Source organism: Podarcis vaucheri (genome assembly GCF_965113315.1).
Source record: "Podarcis vaucheri genome assembly, chromosome: 2".
In the NCBI taxonomy this organism is placed as follows: Eukaryota; Metazoa; Chordata; class Lepidosauria; order Squamata; family Lacertidae; genus Podarcis; species Podarcis vaucheri.
In genome coordinates this window covers 3870431-3888772 of record NC_138760.1, presented here as the reverse complement: position 1 = coordinate 3888772, position 18342 = coordinate 3870431, and the positions used below count along the sequence as shown (strand labels likewise).

The following is an 18342-nucleotide window of genomic DNA, read 5'->3' as shown; positions in this document are numbered from 1 at the left end:
AGTTATGTTGAGAGAGACAGAGTGATTTCCCAAAGTTGCAAATTTAGTTTGCACAATTAAAGCCGATTGCTCCATGATATTTGCTTCCCCAGCCCCCAAATCAGACTTTTTCTGATAAGAGAAGTGATGAGGAAATGCTTAGGAAATGAGTAGACTAACATTTGCCTCATGCAACATTGTCTAACTCCCCACATACCAATCAGAATGAAAGCTCAATGAAGAGGTCAGCTGGAAGTGACCTCAGAGGGATTAAAGGCATTCCCAGAGGGTTCCAAAATGCATTTTCAGGTAGTGTTGGGATTATGTTCAGTTCTATGATGAATGTTCACTGTATGGTTCGTTTTTATGTAAACTGCTTAGAAATGTTAATGATTAAGCAGCATATAAATGCCTTAAATCAGAGGTGGGGAAGGTTTTGCCCTTTGCCCATTTCCCCATACTCCCCTTTTAAGCTACGCACACACACACACACCCCGTGCCTGATCTCAGAGGCTTAGAAGTGGAGTGGGAGGAGACACACAAAGCTCTTTTAAAGTTTCCCCATGCTTTTTAAGCCACCAACATTGTGGAGTTAAAAGGGAGGAAACATGCAAAAGGCTTTAAGACAGCCTCCACACTCCCTTGGGCAGCTCAAGTGGAAGTACAGGAGTTGTCTTAAAGCCTTTGCAAAAGACTCTTTAAAGTAGCTTGCATGCACACCCTGCTTCAAAGGGCACTTTTGGGCAGGGCTTCGATCCCCACTCGGCTGAGGAGCAGAGATTAAATCCTGCTACCTTGGCTGGCCGATCCTGTTCAGACAAGCAGGCTATTGCAATGCAGGGATGGGCAGCAGGTAGATCAGGATCTGTAGCTAGAAGATCTCTCCTTTGCAGTAGATCGGCAAGAGTTTTTGATGACAAACACTTGAATTAGGCTCCCAAAATTAAGACAGCTAAGCAGGATTTATACAGAAGGTGAGGGTGTAAAAAGTTGTGTTTTATCCCAATATACACGAGGGGCGCTGTGGTCTAAACCACTGAGCCTCTTGGATTTGCTGATCAGAAGGTTGGCAGTTCGAATCCCCGCAACAGAGTGAGCTCTTGTTGCTCTGTCCCAGCTTCTGCCAACCTAGCAGTTCGAAAGCATGCCAAAGCGCAAGTAGATAAATAGGTACTGCTGCGATGGGAAGGTAAACAACGTTTCCGTATGCTCTGGCACTCGTCACGGTGTCCCATTGCACCAGTAGTTGTTTAGTAATGCTGGCCACATGACCTAGAAAGCTATCTGTGGACAAACCCCAGCTCCCTTGGCCTGAAAAGCGAGATGAGTGCCACATCCCATAGTCGCCTTTGACTGGACTTAACCATCCAGGGGTCCTTTACCTTTTTTATATATTCATTACTCTTGGATATTGCATTTGGTATTTATAAACCGCTTTGAGTTTTGTTTTTTTACAATCCAGCGATATATGGCTTTATTAAATAAATAAAATAACAAAACACAATTTGATCCATGCTTTTTCCTTTGGTAGGTCTTTACATAACTAAAGTCATCATGCTTTCCTTTCACGTTGGCTCCTGAGGCAGATGCAACTCATCCCCCCAGGGGCACTATAGGGGTGGGACGAAGCCTCCCTTTGTTTGAACCCTATCCATGTCTACTCAGGGATATCCCACTGAATTCAATGGAGCTTACTCCTAGATATGCCTTTGCACATATAGTCTCACAGTTATGCACAGTGAATAACTATTGTCTGATCAATGTATGTGGAATACGTAGCCTTACAGCACAATCTGAACAATGCCTACTCAGAGGCAGGTCCTATTGAATAAATGGGGCTTACTCCCAAGTAAGTAAGTTTAGAAATACAGCCTTAGCACGTGCACGTTTATTAAAAAGCAAGTCCCAGCACTGGGTGTGATTTGGGCAGCACAACATCCTTGAAGTCCTACACACAATATAGAAAGCAGCAGGTATTGGCTCTAACGTTTTTAAGATGTTTATTGTTTCATCTAATAAATAAATAAATAAACAATGTGATATAACTGCCGGTATGTTACTCTGAGGTGTTTTGAGAATGGTGGAATACAGTGGTGATAGTTTTCTCAGAGGCCATCAGTTGGCTGAGTAAGTTTGTGCCAGTGAGCTTCAGGGAGAAAGACCTTGTGGGCTTTCTCCTTGTCTTATGCCTTCTCAGTTCCAGTGTTTATCTTTCATTCCAGTTTATTCGCCCACTAAATGTCCTTTGTTCCCTTGAAGTAATTGTGAATATTTATTTCATCTTTCTGCTAAATATTATTTGCTATCTTGTTGTCCTTCCTTTAGGTTTGCAGAATTCCTAGTATATGGTTACCAGACGTCCCCATTTCCCGGGGACAGTCGCCGGATTTACAAATCTGGACAAAATCTGTCTCCAGAATGTCCCCGGATTTCATTTAATGTCCCCGGATTTATATTTTAAGTGTTGTAGATTTATAAGTAGGGAATGATTGTTGCGTGATTGGTTCAACGGCATAACACACATCATACGGGGACTTCCGGAAAGGCAAAATGGCTGGCTCCCGGCTACTAGACTGCTGCTGCCGCCACCACTGCCGAGGGGGAACCAGGGATGCCCGGCGCATCAACTGGGGAAACCACACACACACACATCCTGCGCCCCAAATTGAGCCAAGCGCGAGAGTGCCCAGCCAACTGCCTAGCAGCACTCCAGGGCCAGGAAAACCCTGGAGCTGAGGCAGAGAGAAAGAGGAGAGAAGGAGAAGGAAGGAAGAGAAAGAGGAAGGAGAAAAAAGAGGGGAGCCCTGACCTTGCCACAACACTGCCGCTGCTCAGGAAAAGAGGTAGGAGAGCACCAGGAGGGCAAGGATTTGTGGCCGAGCCCAGGCCCGACCTGAGCCTACTCCACGGAGAGCAGGCCAATGCCCAGAGGAAGGCCACGTGACAGAGGAGACCACAGAAGAGAAGATATTACTTCTTAATTTTTTAAATAACTTTTAAAAAATATATTTCCCCCCTTTTTTAATTTAAAAAATATCACTGGATTCTTTGGGAAAAAATCTGGTAACCTTATCCTAGTAGTCTTCTTCTTCATAGAGGAGGGATACGAGTATTTATTTTGGCAAGATAGCCTCAACATGAGAGAGAGAGACATTGCACACTTTTGTAAATCAACAAAATCTTAAATAAACAAATAAACAAATAAATAAATAAATACTAGTCATAAAAAAGAGATCCATGCGTGTATTTTTATCTGGATAATACCTAATTAGGGGTAGGGATTGCTTTGCTTTGTTTCTGTTCTTGTTTTTATTAAGTATTTTGTTGTGTTGTTGTTGCTGTTATTGAAATTCCACAAATTGCACATCAGGATTCATTACATAGTAAGTCCCCCCCCCCTTTTCTATTAACTGCTTCCCATCCCATTTCCTAGGATGTTTTTTTCTTTTCCACCCTTAGCTGCAACGTATCTTCCCTCTTTTATATCAGAACTCTAATGCTCTATTAGAATTAAAAGAGGGGGAAACCCAGCCGGATGGGCGGGGTCTAACTAAATTATTATTGTTGTCTTATTTATTTATTTGTGTTTTTATCTTATATAAAAAATAAACACCCCCCAAAAACTCAAAGTTGAAGCAAGAAGGCATCTTCAAATGTTAAATAAATGCAAGCAGTGAATTGTCAGGACTTGGATGCCCCCGGTGATGAATTCACTCTTTCCACCCACCCACTCCCCTTTCAAAAATGTGCATGGAATGAAAGAGCTGGTATTCAATTCTATTCTTTTAAAAGCATATTTTCTATTATTATTGGGTCCATTCTGACAAATATTGGGTCCATTCTCTCACTTCTGACCCTTCTTGATTCCCTCATTTCTGGGGGTTGGACTAGATGACCCATGGGGTCCCTTCCAACTCTTCCGTTCTACAATTCTCTCGCCTACAATTCCGACACCCACTTCATGTTGTACCAATAATACCAGCAGATAAACCGCTTTTTCTCCAGTTGATGGTATTTTTTTAGGGGGTAGAAAGGAGTGTGGCTTTGTTTGGGAGGTTTTTGTTAGGAAATCCTGACATCCAGTGGATGGGGAACGCATGACAGCTGACGTTACACGCCCAACATCCACTTAAAAGCCATATGGTACCTTGAAACGCTTCCCCCAAAAGGATTCTGGAAGCTGTACTTGGTCAGCGGTGGTGCTGAGAGCTGTTTGGAGACCCCCTATTCCACTCCCAGAACTACCATTCCCAGAGTTCCCTGGGAAGTTGTGGGCATCTCTTTTGAGAGGCAATGGAGTGCGCCTCTGGGGGTGAAATCAAAGGTTTTCAGCAGACGCTATAAGGAAAAACGAAGGAAACGCCTGCGAGAAGCTAAGTTACAGGGAACCAGGCAGAGGCCTTCTCAGTGGTGGCGCCTTCTTCATGGTGATCCACTACTGCTTTAAGGGAGGTCTTGGAATAAGTAGATTTGTTGCTTATCCAAAACACCCACCCACCCCACTCACACACGAAAACAAAGACCACCACAGCCAACTACAAAGGAATAACCACACCCCAGGCCAACCCCAACCTCTCTCACCACCAAAGGAACACAAGCAAACAGCAAAGAAGCTGCACAAACAACGCTGACACCAAACCCTACATATAGGAAGTAAAATAGAAAAATTGCCACCCCACCCCATCTTCCCCCCCCCACCTCTTTCACCTTTTCTTCCTAATGTCTCAACAAATGAAAATGATTTGTAAAAGTGTTACATGGGGGGGGGACACGAGAGAGAGAGACATTGCACCCTTTTGTAAATCAACAAAATCTTTAATAAATAAATAAATACTAGTCCTAAAAAAGAGGCCTGCTCACCTGAAGGACATCAAAGCCCACCTGAAGTCCCAAAACAAAACTATCAGATCCTGATCCACGCAGATCCATGCGTGTATGGAGCGATCTGCGTGGCTCTGGATCTGATAGTGTAGTCTTTACAGTTGAAGGGAATCACATGTGAGAGGAATTGTTAGCTTGAGTCAGATAGATAGTTGGAATAATCAGTTTGGAGTTGTTAGGAACTAAGATTAAGAAACTGACAAGAGAAAAATAAACTGAAACCATATGCTTGTTCCTGCATTTAATAATAAACTTGATCATTTATTAATGTGAACAACTGTCTGGACTCTGTGTGTCACAGTGGTGGCCACATGTGGTGGGAGTGTGAAAAGATGGAAAAAAAATGGGACTTTTAATATATAATGAATTGAAGAAACTTTTTAAGTATACATTGCTGAAAAAACTGGAGGCTTTTTTTATTAGGGATAATAGGGGAGGAAGTAAAAAAGGAGGATCATAAATTATTCCAATATGCTACAGCAGCAGCTAGGATCCTTGTAGCTCAAAAGTGGAAGTCACAGGAGACCCCAACGGTTATGGAATGGCAGGCTAAATTTTTTGAATACACAGAATTAGCTAAAATGACGTATAAAATCCGGGACCAAAAAGGGACAAAGTTTGAAGAAGAAGGGGGTAAATTTGTGGCATACATAAGAATAACTGTAGAAGTTTAAAAACTACAGCAGGGTAAACATAAATCCTGTGATGTGTATAGAAGTGAATAAGAATCTGTAAGAGAAGATATACTGTATATTAAGAAAACCGCAGCTGGGAAGGAAGGAAGTCTGAGCGTGAATATACGCAGTGTAAATAAGATGACATAAAATGAAGACTGTAAAAGATTGTTTTACTTTGTTTGTGAAAAAACTCAATAAAAAGCATTTGCAAAAGAAAGAAAGAAAGAAAGAAAGAAAGAAAGAAAGAAAGAAAGAAAGAAAGAAAGAAATCACAGTGGTGGCACAGGTGGTGGCGGTGGGATAACAACCGTAGGTGAGATCACAACTGTACCTGAGGTGGAATAACATCGCTACCTGTCACCACAGAAGTGGTAGGCAAGCGGTGGGATTTGGTGGGGAAAACAATACACCTGGAGGGGGAAGGGTAAATCTGTGAAGGGATTCCCTAGCCCGGGGGTGTAGTTGTGAGGTACCCAAGATAAGACGCAAAGCCAAGATAACAAAGAGAAAGAGAGCTCAAAGTCTGCTCTGGGAGAGGGTTTAGGTTCCTGGTCAGAGGAAGTGGAGCTTGAAGGGGTAGAGAGAAAACCCATAGCAGAACTTTGGGACCAGAGTCTTGAGAGAAGCCTCAGCCAGAAGAAACAGAACTGAGAGGAAATTTATCTTATTTTGTTAATTTATTGATAATTCTCACTCACACAATATGCCACCCAAAAAGATAAGAAACCCTGTGAGGGAAACAACTTATGAAAGCTCTGAAGGAGAGGAGAATGGAAATCCTCAGAGGGAAGAGCAGAGTTTAGAAAATATAACTAGTATTCAGCCTGAGGCAGGAGGTCCAAAATTCTCTGAAGAAATTGAAAAGTGGAAGTTAGAACAAGAATATAGATTGGAATTGGAAAAGATTAAATCTGCACAGGAGTTAGAATGCAATTTCAGTTGGAGATGAGGAAACTGGAATTAGCAGCTATGGAGAATCAAAATAATAGTAATAACACCAGTAGTCCAACTCAAGTGAAGGTAGATTTAAAGTGTTTTCCTGAGTTTAAGGGAAAAGATTGCCCTGAGGCTTTCATTATATCATTTGAAAGAACTTGTCAAGACTTTCAAGTGAAATATGAGGATAAGATGACGATCTTTAGAGCCCGGATCCGTGGGTTATTAGCTCAAATATATGCCCAAATGTCGGAGAACTATTCCAAAAATGTTGATATATTTAAGCAACTAATATACACCAGCTTTGGGATTACCTCAGAACAACTGAGAAAGAAATTCAGAAGTGTGACTAAAGTGAGGGAGGACACATCCGCTCAGCTTGGGGCGAAAATCTCAAACTACCTCACAAAATGGTTAGAACAGGAGAGGGCAAACTCTGTTCCAAAAATCAGAGACGTGTTTGCTCTGGAACAATTTTATGAAACAATAAACGGCCTGTTAAAATATCTTATAAAGGAAAGACACCCTCAATCACTTCAAGAAGCCGCTAACTTAGCTGACCAAATAAATGAAATAAGGGACCATAGGTTTGATGAACCAAGTTTTGACGGGAAAGTGTGGGGGACTAACAGAAATAAATTCCAACAAGCAAAGGGAAGCCCCTCTTCAGAGAAAGACAAGGGAAAGAGGCCATTGTCAAAAGGGCAAAATGACAAGGCCCAAGCCAACACCAGTCTCACTGAGGAGAACGGGTGGAAAACAAATTATACAAATCCCAAAGAACTGAAATGCTGGGGATGTGGAAAATTTGGCCACAAAAGTTTTAATTGTAGAGCTGGAAGAGAAAAGTCTGGTAATATTAGCCCTCAGAAAAAAGACCGTATTGCATCAAAGCTGAGGATAGTCAAGCTAGTCAGGATAGGCCAAAGCCTGCTGAAGTAGTGGAGGCGAAAGTGGAGGCGAAAGTGGCACATTGCTATGCTATAAAACAAGACAATCTTCTTTTGAAAAATGCTGGGGAAGATATTTGGATTGAAGGGAGGAGATTTCTAGGGTTAAAAGACACCGGTTCGCAAGTCACTATTGCCCACCCAGAGATCATCTGTCCCACTGTAGCCTTATGAGGCTTTGCCCTCGGGTGGGAAAAATATTGCACCCGGGAAAGGGAGATGGGAGTCAACAGACACTCAAGGAATAGTTTCGGAGAAAAAAGCTTTTATTTCTACCATCCATGAACTGGTAGAAGGAGCAAGTGTGATAACTCACAAAAAACATGCACGGGTTCACAGTCATGTGCACAGAGTATATATTCCCCTTCCAGTTCCCTCCCCTTTCTCCTCCTTCTCCAGGAGTTCCCCTGAGCATGAACAGAAAGCTCTCTTGGGACTATTGTGGACCCTTGGCACCCTTCCCAGGAAAGGGGGAATGAGAAGCCTTGCGTTCAGCATGTTCAGATGTGTTGCAACTAGAGTGAGATAAAAGTCAGTTCTCAGGCCTGCTTTGAACAGAGCCTATTCATTGGCATTTTGAAGCCTTCTTGTACTGATAAAAGTAACGGTTTGCCTATGCACATCTTGTGAGAAAAAGCAGAGGAAAGCTTTAGCTGTGGATTTTTAGAAGACAAAAGGAATTTTGGACAGTTTTGAGGCCTGGGGTGATTATTGGGGGGGGGTGACTTCGGGCCTAGGTGGGGTCACCTGTCCTCACCTTCCTTCACCACCAAAATAATTCCAGGGAAAGTTATGAAATTAAAAGGAATTTCAAAACACCCTGAGGTATTACCAGTTGCAGAAATCCATGTTAAGTTCCAAGATTGGTCAGGAACGTGGCAGGTTAACTATTTCTGAGGGGATTCCTACTGCTGTGCTGATCGGATGGGATCTCTTAGAGCATGTACAGAGTTCTTTTGTAGTTACTCGCTCCAAGGGGGATCAACAGTTTGTACAGGGCAAATGATATTAATCTTAGGGCCACTGAATTCATAATGGAAGCTAATGCCATTAAATCCTGAGCAATAAAAATTTCCCTTGGGAGGGTTGGATATTACTCATTGAGATCTTCACAATGCCAAAGAAGGGTCTTTCCAAAAGCAGACTTGCCAGATTCCAATCCAGATGTTTCCAGAGCCAATTCCCTTGATGTTTTCCACACGCCACACTCTCCAGTTGACACTGACTGTTGAGGCAATGCACATCATCCAGGCCAAAATATCCATCAGGAATGCAGATAACTGGAGGCAGGAAACTAAGCTCAGCCATCTGACCACCCGCAGGGTGGGTTTGGTGAGGAGGGGAGCAGGGGAGACGTTGGCAGACATCCTGGAAACAAGAGAAGACAAAATGCAGTGAGAGAGGGAATAGCAAGCATGTCTAGTCATTGAAGGACCTCATTCTTCCTTCCATGCCATATGGTGTGATATGACATAAAATTGCCTGGCTTCGAGTGTGAAGGCCGCTCCCAACAAGGCCCTTTCCAAATGGCCTAGGGGGCAAGGCCCACACTTACCAGCCCTACTGAAGAAGCTCCTCGTGAGGCTGGAGGAACATGGCCTGGTTGTGGGGCGTGATTCGAAACTTGTGTGGGATTAGGCTAGTGGTATTAAACGGGAAGCGAAAACGCAGTATTCCGAAAGGCAGTGAGGTTTTGCTGCACATGCTCTATACTGCTACATGAATTGTGCAAATAGGCAGCAGAGTAGGGTGTCAGGTCCCCCCCTCTGCCACAGGCCCTTCATCTGCCGTATTTTTCTTTGGGTAATATTCCAAATCTCCTGGCTCCTCCTTCTCTGCAGTTTCTGGGAATATTGGAACCTAAGGGAGCAGCACCAAGTTCTCCGTCACCCTCCAAGATCTCCACCCTTTTAGTTCTTGGGAATCCTGGCTTTGTGATTAGAAAATTTTCCCAAGAACAAAAACAGTTACAGTGGCCTCAGATGCTCCCTTGAAGCAGTGGTGAGAGAGGTTGGGGTTGGCCTAGGGTGTGGTTATTCCTTTGTAGCTGGCTGTGGTGGTCTTTGATTTCATGTGTGAGTGGGGTGGGTGGGTGTTTTGGATCAGCAACAAATCTACTTATTCCAAGACCTCTTGGCATGTCTGGAGCCGGAGGCAAGTCTGGGGATGAGATTTGTCTTCCCTTGGAGAACAAGGAGCCCAGCAATTGTCACCTGTGGGCATTTCCTGGGGCAGGAGGTATGTACACATGTCTTCAAGCTTGGGGAGGTGGAAGGGGAAAGAGTCTTTCTTCCAAGGGCAAAATGGTGCTGGAATGGAGGAACTTGGCAAAGGGGTTGGTTTTATATGATTCATAAAGCTTGGTATCTTCCCTGAGCTGTAAAGTCGAAAGGATAGGTTCAGGCATAATGTTTGTAACATTTAACAACTTTAAAGATGTGCCCCCCCCCCGGTAGGTTCCATAACACCTTCGGAGATAAATTTGCTTAGGTTCTGTAGGGATGGAGAGATTTTGTGTCAAGACCACTGCAACAGATAAATGTCAAATAGCAACTGTAAGGCTCATTACCCCAAGAAGCGCGGTAAAAAGGGAGAGTCTACTTGTTCAAAGTGTGGTTCTCTGCTGGATCTGGTAATTGAAGAGAAATCCTCCGCTGTTGAGATGGAGGAAAGCCATGCGGAAGATTTTGTCATTCCAGAGGAATCCTGCGAAGTGGAGATGGAGGAAAGCCCCAAACATACCATCATACGTGTTACTCCCTGCAACAGGGATTAACAAACTGCTAAATATTGGAATATATTGATATATGGCAATATCTGAAATAAGGATGGAGCTATGTAGAGGCATTGGCTGGCTTCACAGTTCTTCCCATGTTGTGATTTTTGTACAACACACACTCACACACTTCATGATTCGCAATATATTGGCAGGTCAAATATTATGAAACCAAAGTGGCGATATGGTCGATATATTGCTCAGCCCGACTAGTTGCGGGACAGAAACTTAAAACTATTTTCTGTCCCCTGTGCATGTCAATACTGTACATAGATTTGAGTCACCTGAACCTGCAGATGCAATCTCTGGAACGTGAATGTATAATTGGATGGTGGGAGTGTGTTTGGGAGGAGCTGAAGGAGCCCCCTGTTCTGCTGTCCTCTCCCCCTCGGTCAAGCAACTACTCGCCAGCTACTTCTCTGTCGTCAGTGCCTCTGGCATGTGCCGCCATGTCACAAAGACCAACATGTTGCACTTAGCATTGCACAGAAGAGCACAGGAGCCCTTCTCAGCTTGGGTGAGGAGCTCTCAGTGGAAGCTAGGGTTACCCAGCTGGCGTGTACCCCATTGATGTTTTTCCTTTTTGTGTTTGTTGGCCTTCTGCTGGTGCCAGGCTATTTTGTGCCCTAGGCATGGCTAGCTGCTTGTACTCCTCTCCCCAAAACTAGTATTTATTTATTTATTTAAGATTTTGTTGATTTACAAAAGTGTGCAATGTCTCTCTCTCATGTCCCCCCCCCCATGTAACACTTTACAAATCATTTTCATTTGTTGAGACATTAGGTAGAAAAGGGGAAAGAGGTGGAGGGGGGAAAGATGGGTGGGGTGGGGTGGGGTCGGGTGGTGATTTTTCTGTTTTACTTCCTATATGTAGGGTTTGGTGTCAGCGTTGTTTGTGCAGGTTCTTTGCTGTTTGCTTGTGTTCCTTTGGTGGTGAGAGAGGTTGGGGTTGGCCTAGAGCAGGGGTCTGCAACCTTTAAGACAAAAAGAGCCACTTGGACCCGTTTCCGAAGAAAAAAACACCTGGGAGCCGCAAAATTTAAAGCATGCACGCCGCTGCCCTCCGATCTGACAGCGGGCGGGAAGGTGACGTCGGGACGGTGCGTGACTAACGCACGCACTGCCCCCATGCGACGTCACAGCCAGTACAGTGCCCGCCACAGTGGGGAGTGTCGGGGCGCACAATGCGCCTCCTCCTCTCGCTAGTATCCGTCCCGGAGCCGCAGCAAAGGTGTAAAAGAGCCACATGCGGCTCCGGAGCCGCGGGTTGCAGACCCCTGGCCTAGAGTGTGGTTATTCCTTTGTAGTTGGCTGTGGTGGTCTTTGTTTTCATGTGTGGGTGGAAAAGAAAAGAAAACATCCTAGGAAGTGGGATGGGAAGCAGATAATAGAAAAGGGGGGGGGGCTTACTATGTAATGAATCCTGATGTGCAATTTGTGGAATTTCAACAACAACAACACAACAAAATACTTAATAAAAACAAGAACAGAAAGAAAGCAAACCAATCCCTACCCCTAATTAGGTATTATCCAGATAAAAAGCAAAAACTAAAGGACACAACTAATTCAAACCCATTCATTCCAATAGGCTTACTCTGAGTAGAATCTCACTGCATTGTCACTACAACTCCTTGCATTACAGTGTTTTTTAAAAAAGTGAGACACATTTGTTCTGAAATCCACTGAGGAGGCATGTGTTGGTGTTATTTTAAGAAACCAAATCATAATCTTTGTTTTAATTTTTTGCCATCCTATATATTCTCGCCTTGCGCAATTAACTTATCCTCCCATCTATTTTCATTATATAAAAATAATTTATCTCCTTAATCTCATAAATTCCAATTATGGGTTGGTTGGTTGGTTGGTTGGTTGGTTGGTTGGTTATTTAGTTAGTTCTTCATGGAAATTTTGAAGCTGTGTGCAGGAGGAAGGTGGGTGGGAAAAGGGATAGATAGATAGATAGATAGATAGATAGATAGATAGATAGATAGATTCTTTATTGTCATTACACTAGTGCAACATTGCACAAGTGCAATGAAATTGGATGCCATCCCTTAAAAACAACAAAAGCAAAACAACAGCAACAACCAAACAAACCACCTTCCAACCACACCCACACCCATCAAACTCCCAGGTCTCACTATCGAGTTACAGCATTCAAAAAGGCCACAGCTCTTGGATAGAAACTGTTTTTTAGTCCATTTGTCCTTGACTTGATGTTTCTATACCTCCTGCCAGAAGGCAGTAGTGCAAACAGACTGTGTCCCGGGTGAGGCTCCTTTAAATGAAGAGAGAGAGAGTGAGAGAGGGAGAGAGAGGGAGAGGGAAGCAGAACTGTCTCCAAAGAACCAAAAATGTCACATTTTGTCATGGGCATTTTTCTTTGTGCACAACAAGGGAGAGAAAGGAAACTTTGGGCAATCTCAGAGCCAGAGAATATGGGGCACCTGTGGCCCTCCAGGCTATTATAGACTGCAATGGGGGCAGTGTGGTTTAGTGGTTAGAGCACTGGACTGGGACTGGAGGTTTCGAATCATGCCCCACAGCCAGGCCATGTTCCTCTGGCCTCATGAGGAGCCTCTTTTGTGGGGCTAGCGAGTCTGGGCCTAAGCCACATGGGAAGGGTCTTGCAGGGTGCGGCCTTCACGCCCCACAGCCAGGCAAATTTATTTCATACCACACCATATGGCAGCCATTTTGTGTTTTGCTATGTTTTCACTGGTAGCCAATTGGTGGAGTGGCCCATGTAGCACTTTCTCAAAATTGGTCTGGCTCCGTATAAGGCAGCTTCCTCTGTGCTTATCATATGAAATACCCCACTTTGTATTTTAATAGGAGCGCAGGATGTTCTGCATTTATATCCGGGGGGGGGGGTGAATCTCATGAGCGATATGTTCAAATGTGTTTCTACGCTTGGGGGGCTGCTGCATTGCTTGTTCCTGAACCTTTTCTTCCTTCCAAATGCCCTGAAGATCCATTGCACACCTTGACTTGCATGAGACCTCCTCTCTCTTATTTGCTCAGTGAACCAGACCTGGAGAAGGAGGGATGAAGGAAAACAGAAATCCAGCCTGAGAACAGAGGTCCCTGTCAAGAGAATATCCAAGATCTCCTCAGGTGAGGATGAAAGGGGAGGCAGGGAAAAGCAAAGAGCCCCTGAAAACATCCCCACACTCGGGAAGAACTTGTCAGCCAAACCCCTGCGCGGAACTGTATCTGCGTGATGACGGTCAGCACTTTTCTCTTGGATGGGTGTCACTGAGCAGAGTTTTCAATGGAGATGGTGTATCCTGATTAAGTGGGGGAAACAGTACGGGAGAGCATTTGGGCGTGGAGGATGTCATGCAGCTACAGAACTGGACTTGCGTATTTGACGGGGTGAGCTCCCGTTGCTCTGTCCCTGCTCCTGCCAACCTAGCAGTTCCAAACCACATCAAAGTGCAAGTAGATAAATAGGTACCGCTCCGGAGGGACGGTAAACGGTGTTTCTGTGCGCTGCTGTGGTTTTGCCAGAAGCGGCTTAGTCATGCTGGCCACATGACCCAGAAAAGTTTTCTGTGGACCAACGTTGGCTCCCTCGGCCAGTAAAGCCAGATGAATGGTGCAACCCCAGAGTCGTTTGCGACTGGACTTAACTGTCGGGGGTCCTTTACCTTTTTAAAAGCACTGCACATTGCCACGTGGATGTGAAAGTGCTTCATCTTATCAATGGTCACAACTCCTGAAATGAATGGATGACTCTAATGCTCCATTTGCTGCACGACTAGACCTAATACCTTTACCTATGTTCTAAGATATTTAAAATAGTCAAAAAGATGACAGCTTTTAATTCCTCCGAATTTGATATCACTTTAGATTTTTAAAGGCTGGCTCCCAAAGTTATTTCAGGTGAAATACATGGATTTAGGACCATTGCTTGGCCCAATGTTAACCACACACACACACACACACACACACACACACTTCAGTGGAAACTGCATGCAGCTGAGCAGCTCACATTCGGAGCATCAACACAGAAAGGAACAGAAAGAAAGCAACACAAATATTTTGACGGAAGTGTCTTAGGAAAGCAATTTTAAATCATGGACACCTAGGTTCTGAAAATGGTATTGCCTGGATTAGTGTGAGTGATGGGGTCCCATGGCACAAATTCCATGTGGTCCCAGTGCAAAGGAAAAGAGCTAAGATCTTCTCCCTTACTATAACGTCCAAACAAGATGGGATGGGGAAGAAGAATGATAGGTTTGTAAGGTGTCTTCAATAATTTTGCCAAGGAAATTCTCATGCTATTAGCCTTTCTTGTACATGGAGATCCTTTATGAAATGCATTCAGGCCCATCAAACAAATCTGTACTGAGATACACATACTGTATCACCAGTTTTACTGCTGGAACTCCTCTGATTCTGACTTCAGGAAGAACGTGTTTTAACTGCACAGTGTCCTGGAATAGACACTCTGCACTGGGAAAGAAGGGAAGTGAGTTCCCTCCCATTTTCCACTTTCCTGATGTTCCAAATGACCAGTACCCTGGAGTTATGATTTGTGTTGTTGTCAGGATTCTAACTGGCCTGTAACTGACCTAAGAATTCTGCAGAGCAGTTGCTGCTGTGGCTGGCTGGCTGCTCAGGCGAACGTCAGCTCAGTGGCCAACAGCTCAGTCTTCTTGAGGCTCAGGAGCACCTAGCAAATACCTGCTCTGTTCCTGGCACACTAGACTCTAGCTGAGGAAGGCATTTCACGTAAGTTTATGGATTAAACATTCCTCACTATGCCATCAGGTGTGTTTATGCTCAGTGGAAAAGGATAGCTGCAGTAGCAGATAGCAGAACAGCGAATCATGAGCAGCTTCCCATCCACAACAGGTTGCTGAGGTTCTGGCCATTTTCCCAGGAACAATGCAACAGTAGATTAAATCAGTAGCAGTGTGCTGGAAGAAAGTATGAGTGTCGGCTTCTCTGGATCAGATGTCTATACCTCACCAGGGGGTGGGAAAGAGCAGGGGAACTCTTTCTTTTGCTGCTTCTTTCTGTGCATAGAAGTAAGAATGAAGGAGGGAGGATGTCCTTCAATGACTAGACATGCTTGTTATTCCCTCTCTCACTGCATCTTGTCTTCTCTTTTGTTTCCAGGATGTCTGCCAAGGTCTCCCCTGCTCCCCTCCTCTCCAAACCCCCCCTGCGGGTGAAAGACCTGGTGGTCAAATGGCTGAGTGTAGTTTCCGGTCTCCAGTTATGTGCATTCCTGGTGGATATTTTGGCCTGGATGATGTGCATTGCCTCAATAGCCATTGTCAACTGGAGAGTGTGGCGTGTGGAAAACATCAAGGGAATCGGCTCTGGGAACATCTGCATTGGAATCTGGCAGGTCTGTTTTTGGAAAGACCCTTCTAACGATGGCAACGCTTTTTGGCATTGCGAAGACCTCAATGAGCAACATCCAACCCTCCCAAGGGAAATTTTTATTGCCCAGGATTTAATGGCATTAGCTTCCATTATGAATTCAGCGGCCCTAGGATTAATTTCATTTGCTTTGTACAATGTGTTCAAGCCCAGAAAACATAAGGATTTTGTGTTAACCTTTTTTAGCCTTGGAGCTCTGCTGAACTTACCTGCAGGGATACTCGTCCTGATTTCTGTGATATGGAACATGTCTGCTGTCTTACAAAATGGGGAAATTGACTTCCCTGAATCTTTTGAATTGCCTCAAATTCCCAGCAAGCAGCATATTGGACCTTCTATTTATCTAGGCTATATCGCTGCAGGTTTCCAGCTGCTGAGTGCAGCATTGGTTGGGATGGAGAGATGTTGCATCAGGACCACCACAACAGCTACATCTCAAATAGAAACTGTGGTGGTGATTACCCCAGGAAGTGGGGTGAAAAGCGAGAGTCTTACTACTTGTTCAAAGTGTGGTTCTCTGCTGGACCTGGTAATTCAGGAGAAATCCTCCGCAGTGGAGATGGAGGAAACCCATGCGGAAGATCTTGTCATTCCAGAGGAATCCTGCGCAGTGGAGATGGAGGAAAGCCATACACCCCAAAGGTCACCTGAAGGACATCAAAGCCCACCTGATGTCCCCAAACATACGATTATATATGTGATTCCCTACAACAGGGAGTCGTAAACTATCAGATGCAAATCCATGCAGATCGCTTCATACACACATGGATCTGCGTGAATCAGGATCTGATAGTTTTGTTTTGGGACTTCAGGTGGGCTTTGATGTCCTTCAGGTGAGGAGGCCTTTTTTATGACTAGTATTTATTTATTTATTAAAGATTTTGTTGATTTACAAAAGTGTGCAATGTCTCTCTCTCTCATGTCCCCCCCCCCCATGTAACATTTTTACAAATCATTTCCATTTGTTGAGACATTAGGAAGAAAAGGGGAAAGAGGTGGAGGGGGGGGGAAGATGGGTGGGGTGGGGTGGGGTGGCAATTTTTCTATTTTACTCCCTATATGTAGGGTTTGGTGTCAGCGTTGTTTGTGCAGGTTCTTTGCTGTTTGCTTGTGTTCCTTTGGTGGTGAGAGAGGTTGGGGTTGGCCTGGGGTGTGGTTATTCCTTTGTAGTTGGCTGCGGTGATCTTTGTTTTCATGTGTGAGTGGGGTGGGTGGGTGTTTTGGATAAGCAACAAATCTACTTATTCCAAGACCTCCCTTAAAGCAGTAGTGGATCACCATGAAGAAGGTGCCACCACTGAGAAGGCCTCTGCCTGGTTCCCTGTAACTTGGCTGTTCCCAGGGCTGGGGGGGTGTCATATTTTTTCCTTGATTTCCCCCTCTGAAAACTAGGTGTGCCATATGGTCAGGTGCGCCCTATTGAGCGAAAAATGTGGTAATAATAATTTAGTTAGACCCCGTCCATCCGGCTTGGTTTTCCCCTCTTTTAATTCTAATAGCGCATTAACGTTCTGATATAAAAAACGTTTGTCCTGGAATATCAGTTCTGGGAGGGGGGAAGAGCTAAGTGCCTTCATGCCCTGCCTGGAAGCTTCCTTGAATCATCCGTCCGGTGTGATGGCCTGGGAATCCGATTCAGAGGGTGAACCGGAGGAATCCCAGCTTGCACAGGAGTCCCTGCCTCCAGGGCCGGCTGAACTGGGGCAGGGCCTTGATTCTGAGGCGCCTGCACCTGTACCGGATCCTCAGGAGCAGGCACCAGGTGAATCCACTCTGGCTCCAGAGGCGGTTGAGGACTCAGTGCCTACAGGTGAGTCTCCCCCTGGGCCCAGCAACCCTTCAGCCTCTCCTGAACTGCAGAGGCTCAGGGCAGAGAGGCGAAGGGAACTGGTTTCTCCCAGGCGGAGTGCTTGCCTTAAGGCCAGGAGAGGCAGGTCTCCTGGGGGCCGGGACCGCCCCAGGCCTCAGAGAAGCGGGAGCAACATCGTTGTTGAGTACCTGTTCCTGCCCGGACCCAGACCTGACCCTCCAGTGTTCCTGTCCCCGCCCGGCTTCCTGCTTCGGACCTTGCCCCACTCCTTGTGAACTGTTTCCAGGCTAGTGACCCAGGACCGGACTTTGACTACGCCAGCGGTAACCTTCCCCCCAGGACCAGCACATCCGGTTTTTGTGGACATCAGTGCATTGGACTAGAAAGGGCTATCGGTCTGTTTGCATGACCCTAAGTAATTGTGAGGTTGGGTAACAGCAGTGCCATTTCCTAGAAAGTCAAACATCTTTTCTGTTTCTGTGGAATTAAGCGTTACTTAGAATAAGATACATTCTCCCCAAATCACAGTCTCCCTCTGTCCTCATCTGCCACAGTCCACAAAAGTCTGGGTGTCTTTTTCTGTCAACCTTGTGCTTCCCAAACAACTGGCCTCCTCCCAAACTGTAGTGCTTATATACTGGGATGGATCTCGTACACGGAAAACCACAAGAAGAATTCATTTCCGCAGCATCTATTAACAACCCCCCCCCACAAGAAAATCTCTGAAAATTTCAAAGAGCTCAATATGGTTTCCGGAAGCCTGAGAAAGCTGCAGTTCCCAGCACCTTTAACAAACTACAGTTCCCAGGATTCTTGTTGGGGGCACCTTAAATGTACGGTGTGGCTACCAGCGTTGCAAAGCGAAGTTCACAGTCCTAAAAAGAAAGCCACATCTAAAAGAGCATAGAAATAAACAAGACCACGAAATGATAC

General features: G+C 45.0%; 1 protein-coding gene across 2 annotated transcripts; it reads left to right on the top strand.

The window, feature by feature from the left end:
• The first annotated feature begins 12472 nt into the window (after window positions 1-12472).
• On the top strand, window positions 12473-16599 carry LOC309527639 (claudin-34-like). 2 transcript variants are annotated; one of them, XM_082214459.1, is made up of 2 exons: window positions 12473-13316; window positions 15330-16599. In XM_082214459.1, the coding sequence occupies exon 2, from the start codon at window positions 15331-15333 to the stop codon at window positions 16321-16323; it is 993 nt and encodes a 330-aa protein (XP_082070585.1). In that variant the 5' UTR covers window positions 12473-13316; window position 15330; the 3' UTR covers window positions 16324-16599. The 2 variants fall into 2 exon arrangements, with proteins under 2 accessions (XP_082070585.1, XP_082070584.1); XM_082214458.1 differs by lacking the exon at window positions 12473-13316 and adding an exon at window positions 13330-14939.
• The last annotated feature ends 1743 nt before the right edge of the window (window positions 16600-18342 follow it).

Excerpts from the sequence above, each read along its gene's own strand:
- LOC309527639 (XM_082214459.1), top strand. The coding sequence starts at position 15,331 with ATGTCTGCCAAGGTCTCCCCTGCTCCCCTCCTCTCCAAACCCCCCCTG.